The sequence below is a fragment of the Xenopus laevis genome, chromosome 1L (genome assembly GCF_017654675.1).
Source record: "Xenopus laevis strain J_2021 chromosome 1L, Xenopus_laevis_v10.1, whole genome shotgun sequence".
NCBI lineage: Eukaryota > Metazoa > Chordata > Amphibia > Anura > Pipidae > Xenopus > Xenopus laevis.
In genome coordinates this window covers 163,999,644-164,012,359 of record NC_054371.1, presented here as the reverse complement: position 1 = coordinate 164,012,359, position 12,716 = coordinate 163,999,644, and the positions used below count along the sequence as shown (strand labels likewise).

Genomic DNA, 12,716 nt, shown 5'->3' with positions numbered 1-12,716 from the left:
ACTTTAAAAGGCCTGGGGTACTTGTCAGTAGAGCACCATGTTCCTCCATATTTCTAATGTTTCCTTAAGGGGCCATGGCCAGCACAAACATGGTATAGTAAAGTCTGCAACGTTACTACACTGCACATCTTGACATTGGTGGATGCTAGCTTATTACAGTAGTTACAGAATGCGTTATATGCTTCCAAATACTTCATTTCATTACAGAGTTCTTGGATAAAAATGACCATTCCTTGGCTTCTGCTGTGTTTGCTTCATCTTCCAATAGCTTCCCGATTGCTATAATGCAAGTAAACAGCACGGGGCAGAGAGAAGAATACCTCCTCTGCTTCCATGGTAAGAGCTATGCACATTGTATAGCATTGTAGGATTGGCTTCTGCAAAACTGACAATATTTTAACACCTTTGCAGAGTTCGGGGTATTTGTTGATTCCTATGGAAGACGTAGTCGTACAGAAGATCTGAAATGGAGTCGCCTTCCTCTTGCTTTTGGTAGGTGGATTTACAAAATGAAAAAAATATGATACTGGAAAACCTTTCCAGTTCATTCTCTTCTTTGGTAAGAGAACCATTAAGTTCTTCAAGCCATTCCTGGATTTACAAACCAGGTGCCCCTAGGCTGGCACCGCTCATCGTCCTCCTCCCCTCCCCGTTGAACATCTTAAACCAGAGCACTAGCACAGCATTGGAGACGTGTGGTAGATTTAAAGAATCTCCTGTAGGTCTCCAGTGCTCGTAACCAATTCGAATGCGGATGGACAGCATACCACCCCTGAAATTTTGCTGCCTTTATGGCCTTTCCACAAATCCGGGCCTGCTTAAAGCACATCTTGCCACATCCAAAAATCTCCCATTGGTAGCTAAAGCCATGGCATTTATGCAAAACAATAAAATACTTTAGTAAATTAGAGTGATTAACATGCAGGTCTACTCATATGTCATTGTGTAATAAATACTATCCCCCTTCCCAGAGGTCAAGTCTTCTCTGGATCCCCATGCCAGCTATATTTATTTCCCCTTTGCATTTGACTATGGTTAATCTCAGGCTCAAATAACCTAGCGTTCTGATGGAAAAAAAATATCTTAAGTAGCCATATTCATTTGCCTTTCTATTCAGCCCCCTCCAAACTAAAATTATTTTCAGTATTGGTTGCAGTGAATATGAGGTTTAAACAAGCATATAACATGCATCTAGATCATTGTTATTTGTCACTTATATTATTTATAGGTAATATTACGTTACCAATAATGTTTTGTTTTCACTTAGCCTACAGGGAACCATACTTATTTGTGACCCATTTTAACTCTTTGGAGGTGGTTGAGATCCAGGGACGTGCTGCGCTAGGGTGAGTGAGATTCTTTAGAAACAACCATAAACTCCAATTGGAAACTGTAACACTAAGTGCTCCTTCTCTTCATAGTGCTCCAGCTCGAGCCCATCTTGATATTCCCAACCCACGTTACCTGGGGCCAGCAATCTCTTCTGGAGCTATTTATCTTGCATCTGTTTACCAGGATAAGCTAAGAGTAATCTGTTGCAAAGGGAATCTAGTAAAGGACACTACCAGTGAGCTTCACCGGGCTCCTTCTACAACTCGCAGGTGAGATCAGACTCTCCGTTCATTTGCTTGTAAATGAAAAAAAAAAGAATGCCACAGCAGAACAGACTGTTTAGACTGCAGTTTATACTAAATAACAGATTTGAGAATAAACTTCATTTGCTAGTGATCTTAACCAGAAGCATCTTCTTTCGTGCCAGATAATTTGCCTGGTAGTTCAAATGGGAAGAAAAATATTCGTTCCACTGCCAGTGTTTGTTGCTGAAGATTTTGAGCTTTACTATACTGTACACCTTTGTCAGCAAAAGGTGTGGTTTAAATTGCAAATCCCAGTTTTTAGAAAGGGTAACCAGATACTTCTTGGCCATATTGGGTATATTTTACAGCATGTGCGTGACTAGCATTATTATCTGCAGATTGCCTTCAATCATGCAGTATGCAACTAATTATTCCTATATTATAATGTGTTCATATTAAATAGTATGCAAGCATCTGTGTTGTTTAGAGTTTGAAAGTCAGAGAGCATGAAACCTGCATTATTGCATAATTATTCTGCTACACCAGCATTGTTACTGCTTGCACCACATTACCAATAACTAGGGCAACCCTACAGCAAGGCTATATAACCTGCATTATGGTAGAAGGCAACTCAGGGTAAGTTGTCTAGGGTGGCTCAACACTAAACAAAAGTTAAATACTTTGCATGATGCCACAAATTCCTCCCTTAGGCAGAAAAGAACCACAATTCATGGGCCGATGCAGGGACCCATTGGCTAGTAGCAGATGCTGTGATGCCCACATCGGACTCCCACGCTGATTACGTGTTTTCCCCTTTACCACTACTGCCCTGGGTAATTAGGAAGGTCAAGCTGAAATGGTGCATGCTGAACCTCATGGCTCCTTAATGGTCTTGGGGGCCATGGACCTATGGAATCTCAGCAGGGTCAACTGCTGGCAACTTCCGTAAGAGACGGATCTTCTCCCTCAGGCTCTACCATCCCAGTCCAAATCTGCTAAATTTGACTGCATGGCTCTTGAGACTCGACTCCTCCACAGGAAATGTTTCTCTTCGGAGGTGATTGGTACTATGATGGCTGCCCAGAAACCAGTCTTCCAAAACTTACCAATGTGTCTGGAAGGGCTGATGTCTCTTCCTTGGCATATCATTTGACACCTTTTCTATTGCTCAGATTTTCATCTTCTTGCAGGCAGTCAAGGGACTTTTTCTAGGCTTTCTCAAATCAGATCAGATGTGGGCTCCTTTCTCCAAGGTGTTGCTCACTTCCACCTGCCCAAGAGAGAGTCCATTCCAAACTTGGATCTTAACTTTGTGCTCTCAGTGCTTCAGGCTTCCCTCTGCAAGCCTTTGGTGTTTATTCCAATGACTTATCTGCTTACCTGGAAAACTGTGTACATCATGGCCCTGGCATCAACATGCTGAGTATCTGAGCTCAATGCTCTCTCCTGCCAACAGCTTTGCCTGGTCTTCCATTCGGATTGCGCGATACTTGGGACAGTTCCCTTATTCATACTGAAGGTGGTGGCCTAAGTTGCCTGAGGAAATTCTCAATGCCTGCACATCACAGCTCACTTCACATGGGGTCAAGGCACCTACGGGATGCCCTTCATAGAAGCAGGTTGTCTGTCTTACTTTCATGTATGTAGTTCTTATAGTTCTGTGAGTTAGTTCTCTTTGTTAGACAAAACTAACTGTCTCGAGAAGTAGTGAGGGGTGTAGCAGCAGGGAGGAGGAGTCTTCTTCCTCTTCTTCTAGTGTCCTGCCTCCTGCTAGTGGATGCTATACCCCATGGTACCGGTGTCCCACAGACGTCTCAAGAGAAAAGAATTCAACTGCAAAAATCTTACAGTATTTTGGTTAATATGAGAGAGTGCATATGATATGATAATATAAAGGAACATCTTGCTGCATTTTATAAAAAGGCTAGGGAGTTGTGCTTGCCAAGGAGTGTACAGATGGTCATGTTTCCTTTTGTATTCTTGTTAGGAATAATATATATATATATATATATATATATATATATATATATATATATATATATATATATATATTATATATATATATATATATATATATATATATATATATATATATATATATATATATATATATATATATATATATATATATGATATAATAAGGAAGGTTGATTTGTAAATAAATGATGCTTTCATTGACAGCCCAAACAAGAGAGGACCACCATCTTACAATGATCACATAACCAAGCGAAAAGCATCTAGTCCAGTGCCAGCTGAGGTCCAAGGTCTTGTGCGGGAGCCTAGTACACCTCATAGATACCGTGAAGGACGGACGGAATTGCGCAGAGACAAATCTCCTGGGAGGCCTTTGGACAGGGAGAAGTCTCCAGGGAGGTTACTGAGCACCAGACGAGAGAGGTCGCCTGGAAGGCCTTTTGAAGAGAGCAACAGGAGCCGTGGAGCTGTGAGGACACCCTTGTCACAAGTCAATAAGGTACAGAAAATAATTCATAGTATCCCTTTAGAAATATGACTTTTCTGCTGAAAGTTTTAGATGGTGTATTTTCGGATTCAAGCTATTTCCAAGGTCGGAGTATAATAAATCTCAAAAAAAAAGTTTTGACCAATAAAATCATCTCGAAAACTCGTGGAAAACACAACGCAAACCTTAAATAGCCCCCTAAGTCTAGTCTTGGCATGTATCATGTCTCTGATGACATACAGTTAGCTGATGTCAGTTGTGGCCAGCAGCAGTATGCGAGGAGGTCTAGCCACAATTGGTATAGCAGATGGTATAGCGCAGGGGTGTCCAACCTGCGGCCCGAGGGCCCAGGATGGATATGAATGTGGCCAGCTTGAAGGAAAGAGAAAGGAAAAAAAAGAAAGAAATTAAGAAATAAATGTATGGAAATACAGAGAAAACAAGAGTGAAATAACACTTTGTGCTCTCTAAGTCCAGACACATTAACCACCTCAGTCTGTCGTCTTTTTAGGAACAGGCTTACTGTGCCAGGTTGTAACAATGTGATGGAGTAGGGAGGATCGGGACTCTGCCCATTGCCCAGTTAGTAGTAATAATATAATAATAATTCTATTTAATATCCAGGTGTCTCATATTCCAATGTATAGCTCCATCTGGTTATCCAACTGGTATTGTAGTTCTTTTCTGTGTATTTTCTTTAATTTTACAAATCAAAACTGTTTGTGTATTTCATGTGTGGCCCCAGACAATTTTTCTTTTTCCAATGTGGCCCAAAGAAGCCAAAAGGTTGGACACCCCTGGTATAGAGGGAAAATGGGACACCTGAAACTTTGGCTGCAATTTGTGTACCACTGCATATCTATTGGACTGCTAGTTCCCCTGTAAATGTGAAGTTTACAAGCGCAGTAAATAATACTTTTTTTTTGTTTCGTAGGTTTGGGACCAGTCTTCTGTATAATTGAACAAAAGAAGCCGTGGGGAACGTTTTATTGAACCAGATTTGTTTTATATCCAGATTCTATTGTTTGTAGCAGACATCCAATGCAAAAAAAACATTAAACTGTATACGTGAAGCTGTGTGCTAAGATCTCCAACTAGCTTACAGGCCATATCACTTTATTCCCCCCCCCCCATCTCCCAATGAAGAACACTATTGCACTAGGTCAGGTCTGTTTTGGTTATATTTACTAACTGAACAGTTACAGTCATTAGGTTCCATATGCGCTAACTACCAGCTATGTTAACTCTAGCCCTTCTCTAATGCCACTTAACTTGCAGGGTCTCACTATCATTTTGTGCCATATGACTAGTTTTCCAAATGCATACGACATTTTGGGCAGCAAATGATTTCACTCTATTCTGCATATTGACATCCTAATGCTTCTGCTACCTCACTCAAATCTAGATCTTGCTTTATCAACATTGAATGTGCCAGGGTTAATATGTCAGAAAAAGGTGCTAAAATCTTTTCTAGGTGTTCATGAAGAAGATATTCTATTGGCTTCTCATTTTTCAGTTTGTAATTGAGAAGGTTTGTAATCCCCCTCCCCAACTCTCAGAATATGTGTTCATGTAGTAATTTGCACTTTGACAATGTATATATTTGTGTTGCTCTTTAATGCATGATGGATTCCACCCCACAAAGAGAAGCTTCACACTACTACTACTACTACTACTACTACTACTACGACTTCTACTTCATTTCTGCTGATGTTGTGTCCCTTGTAATTTATTGGGTAATGCTAAGCTAACATGCCCTGTCTCATCTAATGGAGATGTTATTGAGTTGGTTCAGTGTCCCTTTAAATGCTTCCTTAATTATGAGGATTGTACATATTTACCAGAAAGTTTATATTCATAAAATTGAATATGTTTCTACTTTTTTAAGGTAAACTGTGCATTTTTCAATTTGCCCACTGTGTCATGAGTGGAGACTTAAGAGAGGCGAGTGAGCGGCTCCTAGGTAATAGACTGAGAATGAGAAGTGGAAGTGCTTGCAAGGTGCTGGATGCTTGGTTTCTATTATGCTTTGCTGCTTTTTGCTACTAATGTAGAACAAAATAAATGCACTTCAAACTTATGCAAATCTGTGCTCTGGAGTATTATGGATTACTGAATAGATCCATTCCAATGAGCTTGGTCTAACCCAGCAGCACAAGAGCACCCTTAACTTATTGCTTCACTGAGTAGTAGCAAGAGTTGACAAGCTCTGAAATTACAGGCAATATTGGTAAGGTATAAAGAGCTGACACAACACCAGTTTAAGCACTGATCTAAGTCATACAGACACACGTATTGAAATGCCCTTCAACTACTACTCTATGGCTATAAACAGTAGCTGTGTGTGTTCAAAACATTTAGATAATAAATAACTTCACTTGTGCAAACTTCCTGTGTCCGACAACTTTTTAAATAGGTAGAGAGGAGAAAACCCATGGCTCAGATGGGCTTCAGCACATCACTAGTACCCGTGTAAACTGACAGCTAGTAATAGGATTAAAGGAAAACTATACCCCCCCCCCCAAACAATGTGGGTCTCTATAAAAAGATATTACATAAAACCCTGCTTCATGTAAATAAACATTTTCATAATAATATACTTTTTTAGTATTATGTGCCATTGGGTAATCATAAATAGAAAATTGCCATTTTAAAAAAAAAATAAGGAGCACCCCCCTTAGGTCACATGAGACAATTAACAGAGTTCTGTCTTTTGCTTCAACACTTCTTCCTGTAAAGCTGGTTATAGATGTTGAGATTTTTAAAAGATCTGATCGTCATTGTGAGACCACGATTATCTCTGAACGATCGTACGAATTTAACATTAACTAAAAAGATCAATTTTCCAGGAAAACAAAGGGGAGCTGCCTGCTTGGCCCTGCAAACATAGATAGATTGCACTGGGACCCACAAAGATTTTTTAACCTGGCCGATCAATTTCCTGACAGATGTCGGCCGAAAAATCGTAAGATGTACGATCGTTCGAATCCCACTAACCGCACAATAATTTCGAAGGACTGGTCGGACTTCGCTAAAATCGGTTGTTTGGCAAGAGAAATCTTTGTGTCTATGGGGACCTTTAGCGTTGCAGTATTTCTGGTCAGGAGATCTCTGAGGCAGCACAGTTCAAGGCAAGAGATGAAAAAGGGCAATATTTATTTAAATATATATTCCAGTTTGGTAAGATTTTTTTTAAATATGCCACTTAATGATATAAACTCTGTTGCTTAAGTATTCACTTTGGGGTATAGTTTTCCTTTATTATCCTAAACATCTTAAAGCTGGCCATAGACGCAAAGATCCAATCGTACGAATCAACGTACGATCGGACTTTATCTCCCGACCCTCCACTTTACCATAAAGATCAAAGTCTTACCATTCCGATCAAATAAAATAGTAAAAGAACAGATCAGCCGATGTTCTGCCCCTGACAGCAATCGTACGATACTTATGTCTGACAACACTAGTGACAGTCTCCCTCTGAAAATCGTACGATCGGCAATACACGCAGAGATATTATCGGCAGCCGACAGAAATCTTTTAACCTGTCCGATCGACCAAACGACCGATCTCCGACGGACGAAAAATGTCAGGACTCTCCACACACGGTCCGAAACGTACGATCGGATCGTTGTGTCTATGGCCAGCTTTAGACTACACAAAGTATAATAAATTAATTGAACAGAGCAACAGTTTGTGTGTTAAACAGGTGGTTCACCTTTGAGTTAACGTTTATAGAATGGATAAATCTAAGAAATATTTTAATTGGTCTTCATTATTTAGTTTTTGAATTGTTTGCCACCTTATGACTTTCAAGCTTTTAATTGGGGGTCACTGACCCCACATAAAAACAAATGCTCTGTAAGGCTACAAATCTATTGTTATTGCTACTTTTTATTACTTGTCTTTCTTTTAAGGCCCTCTCCTATTCATATTCCCACCCTTATTCAAATCAATGCATGGTTGCTAGGGCAATTTGGATGCTAGCTACCAGATTTTTGTTGCAAACAGTAGAGCTGCTGAATAAAAAGTAAAAAACTCAAACACAAATAAAAACCAATTGAAACTTCTCTCAGAATATCACTCTCTACATCATACCAAGAGTTAATTTAAAGGTGAACAAACCATTTAAATTTGCAGCTACCGGAGGAAATAAAACAGGATTTTTGTTACTCACCGTTAAATCTGTTTCTCTGTAGTCGAAAGGGGGACACAGGGACCGATGGGGTTAAGCTCCATCCTCCAGGAGGCAGGACACTTGAAGTAATTAAAGGGGCGTGGCCAACGGGCTTTACCCCTCACACTGTACATTCCTATTCAGTTTGTTCCAAAGCTGCTAACGTAAGTATTAAAAACTATCAACAGACAGAAAGTAAACCAAGGAACTATTCAAACGTGACCAAGCGGTCACCAGCTCGCCGAGGCGGGAAGCCCTGTGTCCCCCTTTCGACTACAGAGAAACAGATTTAACGGTGAGTAACAAAAATCCTGTTTTCTCTGTCATCTTAGGGGGACACAGGGACCGATGGGGACTTAACAAAGCAGTCCCAACAACAGCAGGGTGGGAGCGAGCTGTATATACATATATGAATTTATTTGATTACGGATTGCAACACCATCCGTCCAAGAGAAGCTTCGGCGGAAGAATATGTGTCGACTTTGTAAAATTTGGCAAATGTATGAGTAGAGGACCAGGTAGCCGCCTTACAGATTTGCTCTAAGGAAGCTGAGTTACGCCATGCCCAGGAAGCACCCACCGCTCTGGTAGAGTGAGCCCTGAGTCCCTCTGGAGGAGGTTTTCCTTTTGCAGAATAAGCTTGCTTAATCGATTCTCTGATCCATCTAGACAAGACCGACTTAGAAGCTGGCTGACCCCTGCGGGGACCAGATGGAAGAACGAACAGAGCAGGGGATTTCCGAAAGGATTTGGAACGATCAATATACCATCGCAATGCTCTGACAACATCTAACTTGTGTAGTCGGCGTTCCTTATCATTCTTCGGATCTGGACAGAGAGAAGGAACTACGATTTCTTGGTTCACATGAAATGCAGAAACAACCTTGGGCAAGAACGTCGGTACCGTTCTGAGAACAGCTTTATCTTTATGGAATATCAAGTATGGAGGTTCACATGAAAGGGCGCTGAGTTCCGATACTCTTCTAGTAGATGAAATTGCCACCAGAAAAACCACCTTATAAGTAATCCATGTATCAGAGACTGAACTTAATGGTTCAAACGGTGGATCGAGCAATGCTTCCAGCACTAGATTGAGGTCCCAGCCTGCCACGGGTGGGCGGAATGGTGGCATGATGTGTGCCACTCCTTGCAGAAACGTGCGTAATATAAGTAATCCATGTATCAGAGACTGAACTTAATGGTTCAAACGGTGGATCGAGCAATGCTTCCAGCACTAGATTGAGGTCCCAGCCTGCCACGGGTGGGCGGAATGGTGGCATGATGTGTGCCACTCCTTGCAGAAACGTGCGTATAATATCTTCATTCGCTAGGCGAGATTGAAAGAGGATTGACAGAGCCGACACTTGAACCTTTAAGGAGCTAAGCTTGAGGCCCATTTTTAAACCTTGTTGCAGAAAGGAAAGTATTCGTGGTAACTGTAGTTCAAGGAAAGGAAAGTCTGACTCCTTACACCAATTGTAGTACGAGTGCCAAACTCTGTGGTAAGACCTGGACGAAGATGCTTTTCTAGCCTTCAACATGGTAGGTATGACCTCTTCATCTAATCCTTGGCTCTTCCAGATGGAAATCTCAACAGCCATCCCGTCAAAGAGAACAGTCCGGGGTTGTGGTGTGTTATGGGCCCCTGCTGCAGAAGATCTGGTCTGGACTCCAGCCGAACTGGCTGAGCGATTGACATTTCCCGTAGATCGGTGAACCACGTTCTCCGAGGCCAGTATGGTGCTACCACAATTACCGTCAATTGAGATTGTTTGATCTTTTTGAGCACTCTCGGTAGCATAGGAAGTGGAGGGAATACATAAGCTAGATTGAAATTCCAGTGCTGGGTCATGGCATCCACCCCCAGTGCCAACGGATCCCTGTAGCGGGCGAAAAACCTTGTTACTTTTCGGTTGCTTCTGGAAGCCATTAGGTCTATGCTGGGAATGCCCCATTGATTCGTGAGTTGATCGAACACTTCTGGGTGTAGTTCCCATTCCCCTGGATCCAGATGATTTCGACTGAGGAAGTCTGCCTTTGTATTGGATATTCCCGGAATGTGAATTGCAGATAGCTGTACTGAATTGATCTCTGCCCAGTGTAGAATTTGTCTTGCTTCCGTCAGTGCTGCCCGACTTCTCGTGCCTCCCTGACGGTTTATGTACGCTACCGTTGTAGCGTTGTCGCTTTGAATGCGTATTGGTTTTTCTGCAAGCTGTCTCGTCCATTGAGCTAGGGCTAGCTTTACTGCTCTTAGTTCTAGGATATTTATCGGTAGTCTGGATTCCTCGGGAGACCATAGACCTTGTGCTGACTGATTGTAGCAAGTCGCACCCCATCCCTGAAGACTGGCATCCGTTGATATCACAACCCAGTTCGGGGTTGCCCAGGATTGACCTACTGCTAGGTTCTTCGGACTCAGCCACCACCGCAATGCTTTCTTTGTCGGTTGTGATAATGAAAGGAGTCGAGATAGCGGACCCCCTTTCCATGAAGTAAGAATGCTTGCTTGAAGCGGTCGAAGGTGTATTTGTGCGAAAGGTACCGCCTCGATGGCTGACACCATCGTCCCTAAAACTTGCATTGCCCTGTGCACCGTTATCCATTGGCTGGATAAGAGTGACCGCACCTGATCCCTGATCCTGATCTGTTTTTCTGCGGGTAGACTTACAGTCTGCGAAATCGTGTTGAATTCCAGACCCAGAAACAACATGTTGTGGCTGGGGTGGGGATTGGACTTCGACCAGTTGATGGTCCATCCGAAGTCCTGTAACAACTGTACCGCCTTCTGTAAATCCTCCTTGGCCCTCATCTCTGATCTGGCCTTCAGGAGGAGGTCGTCCAAGTAGGGGGTCACTGAAATCCCTTGTAGCCTCAACGTGGCCGCTGTTACAGCCATTAACTTCGTGAACACTCTGGGGGCGGACGATAGTCCGAACGGAAGCGCCACGAACTGATAGTGCTTGTTTTTGAATGCGAATCGGAGATAACATTGATGAGGAGGCCAAATCGGTACATGTAGGTAGGCATCTTTGATGTCTAAGGACATCATCAGTTGACCCTGTTCCATCCCCCGAATTACCGACCTCAACGTTTCCATCTTGAAGCGTATCGACCGAATGAATTTGTTGAGACCCTTGAGATCTAGTACTGGCCGTAGTCCCCCATCCTTCTTTGGTACTGTAAACAGGTTGGAGTAAAACCCTGAGAATCTCTCCGTGTAGGGTACTGGAACTACAACTCCGGATCTCTCCATCTTGTCTATACACTGTAGAAAGGCTTTTGCCTTCTGAGGGTTGTGGGGTACTCTGGACATGAGGAACCTCCTGGGTGGAACAGTTGTGAAGTCTAGATGATATCCTTCCGTCACAATTTCTTTGACCCAAGCATCCGTAGAATGCCGGGTCCATTCCTCCCGGAATCGAAGTAACTTGCCCCCTATCCAGTCCAACGATTCCGGAGGGAATGCCCCGTCAGACTGACGTGGGCTTATCTCCTGAGGGCTTGTTGTGAGGTCTATTGGTCTTCCAGGTTGGCCGACCTTTATCGTTGGATTTAGGTCGAAAGTGAGATCTTTGAGGGGAACTGTTACGTCTTGTATATCTGCCGCTGTGGCCACGAAAAAATTTCCCCTTTCTATGTGAAGCGGCCGCTCTGCTTTTGGCTTGTGGTAGGAAAGTGCTCTTGCCCCCTGTTGCTTGCGAGATGATCTTTTCCAGCTCTTCTCCAAAAAGACGTTGACCTTTAAAGGGCAGTGAAGTTAATGACTTTTTGGAACTAAGGTCCGCAGACCAATTTTTGAGCCACAGTGTTCTGCGTGCTGCAATGGATAAAGCTGAAGTGCGCGCCGTGATTTGAGATGTATCCAAAGTGGTATCACAGAGATAACTAGAGGCCTCAGCTATGGCTTGAGCAGAGGTTAACAATTCTTGTCTGGACGTTCCATTCTGAATGTCCTTAATTAGGCCCTCAGACCATGCTTGAATAGCTCTGGACACCCATGCTGATGCCAAACAGGGACGCAACGTCGACCCTGCAGAGGTGTAAATTGCCCTTAGAAAACCTTCGAGCCTTCTGTCCGAAGGGTCTTTGAATGCTGCCGAGTCAGTGACTGGAAGAGTGGTGGATTTTGAAAGTCTAGACACTGGAGCATCAACTGCCGGTGGGTTAGACCATTTTTCCACCAATTCCTTTGGGAATGGATATGACTTTGAGAATTTTTGGTAGCTTGAAATTTATGTTCGGGGGAATTCCACTCCTCCTGAATCAAACTCTGTAATTGCTCATTATCTGGAAAGCATACTGTTGATTTATGCTGTCTTTTAAATAGCGTAGGTGCGTTATCAGTCTGTTTGGGCTTTTGAGAAATATTCAGTACCTCAAGCACGCCCTTGATAATATTGTCTACATCGTGTAAATTTTCACGGTCTCTGCCCTCATCCTGATAGTCTTCCTCACCCATAGAAGAAGCCCCAGAAGAATCAATTTCACCTTCAGAATG

At 42.7% G+C, this 12,716-nt stretch overlaps 2 protein-coding genes across 9 annotated transcripts in view; one reads left to right on the top strand and one right to left on the bottom strand.

Annotated features, from left to right (window-relative positions):
- The window catches only part of cit.L (citron rho-interacting serine/threonine kinase L homeolog), an 87,253-nt gene extending 80,825 nt beyond the window's left edge, over positions 1 to 6,428 (top strand). For all 7 annotated transcript variants that reach the window (XM_041566318.1, XM_041566304.1, XM_041566317.1 and 4 more), the window contains 6 exons: positions 208 to 336; positions 412 to 492; positions 1,268 to 1,346; positions 1,422 to 1,601; positions 3,759 to 4,050; positions 4,973 to 6,428. In XM_041566318.1, coding sequence (XP_041422252.1) covers positions 208 to 336; positions 412 to 492; positions 1,268 to 1,346; positions 1,422 to 1,601; positions 3,759 to 4,050; positions 4,973 to 4,996 — 785 coding nt within the window. In that variant the 3' untranslated portion in view covers positions 4,997 to 6,428. The remainder of the gene's footprint in view (positions 1 to 207; positions 337 to 411; positions 493 to 1,267; positions 1,347 to 1,421; positions 1,602 to 3,758; positions 4,051 to 4,972) is intronic.
- Positions 6,429 to 7,603: 1,175 nt separating this feature from the next.
- LOC121394688 lies at positions 7,604 to 11,637 on the bottom strand. Of its 2 annotated transcripts, none has more exons than XM_041566287.1 (2): positions 9,395 to 11,637; positions 7,604 to 9,246 (listed from the first exon to the last, which is right to left on the bottom strand). In XM_041566287.1, the coding sequence occupies exons 1-2, from the start codon at positions 11,623 to 11,625 to the stop codon at positions 8,631 to 8,633; spliced, it is 2,847 nt and encodes a 948-aa protein (XP_041422221.1). In that variant the 5' UTR covers positions 11,626 to 11,637; the 3' UTR covers positions 7,604 to 8,630. The 2 variants fall into 2 exon arrangements, with proteins under 2 accessions (XP_041422221.1, XP_041422215.1); XM_041566281.1 differs by having other exon boundaries at positions 7,604 to 9,361; positions 9,510 to 11,637.
- Positions 11,638 to 12,716: the final 1,079 nt, after the last annotated feature.

What these genes read in the sequence shown, in the direction of transcription:
- LOC121394688 (XM_041566287.1), bottom strand. Translation starts at nt 11,625, where the DNA reads ATGGACCCGGCATTCTACGGATGCTTGGGTCAAAGAAATTGTGACGGA. An exon ending in TTAAGTTCAGTCTCTGATAC is followed by an intron (nt 9,247 to 9,394) that starts ATGGATTACTTA and finishes AGTCTCTGATAC; the next exon opens with ATGGATTACTTATAAGGTGG.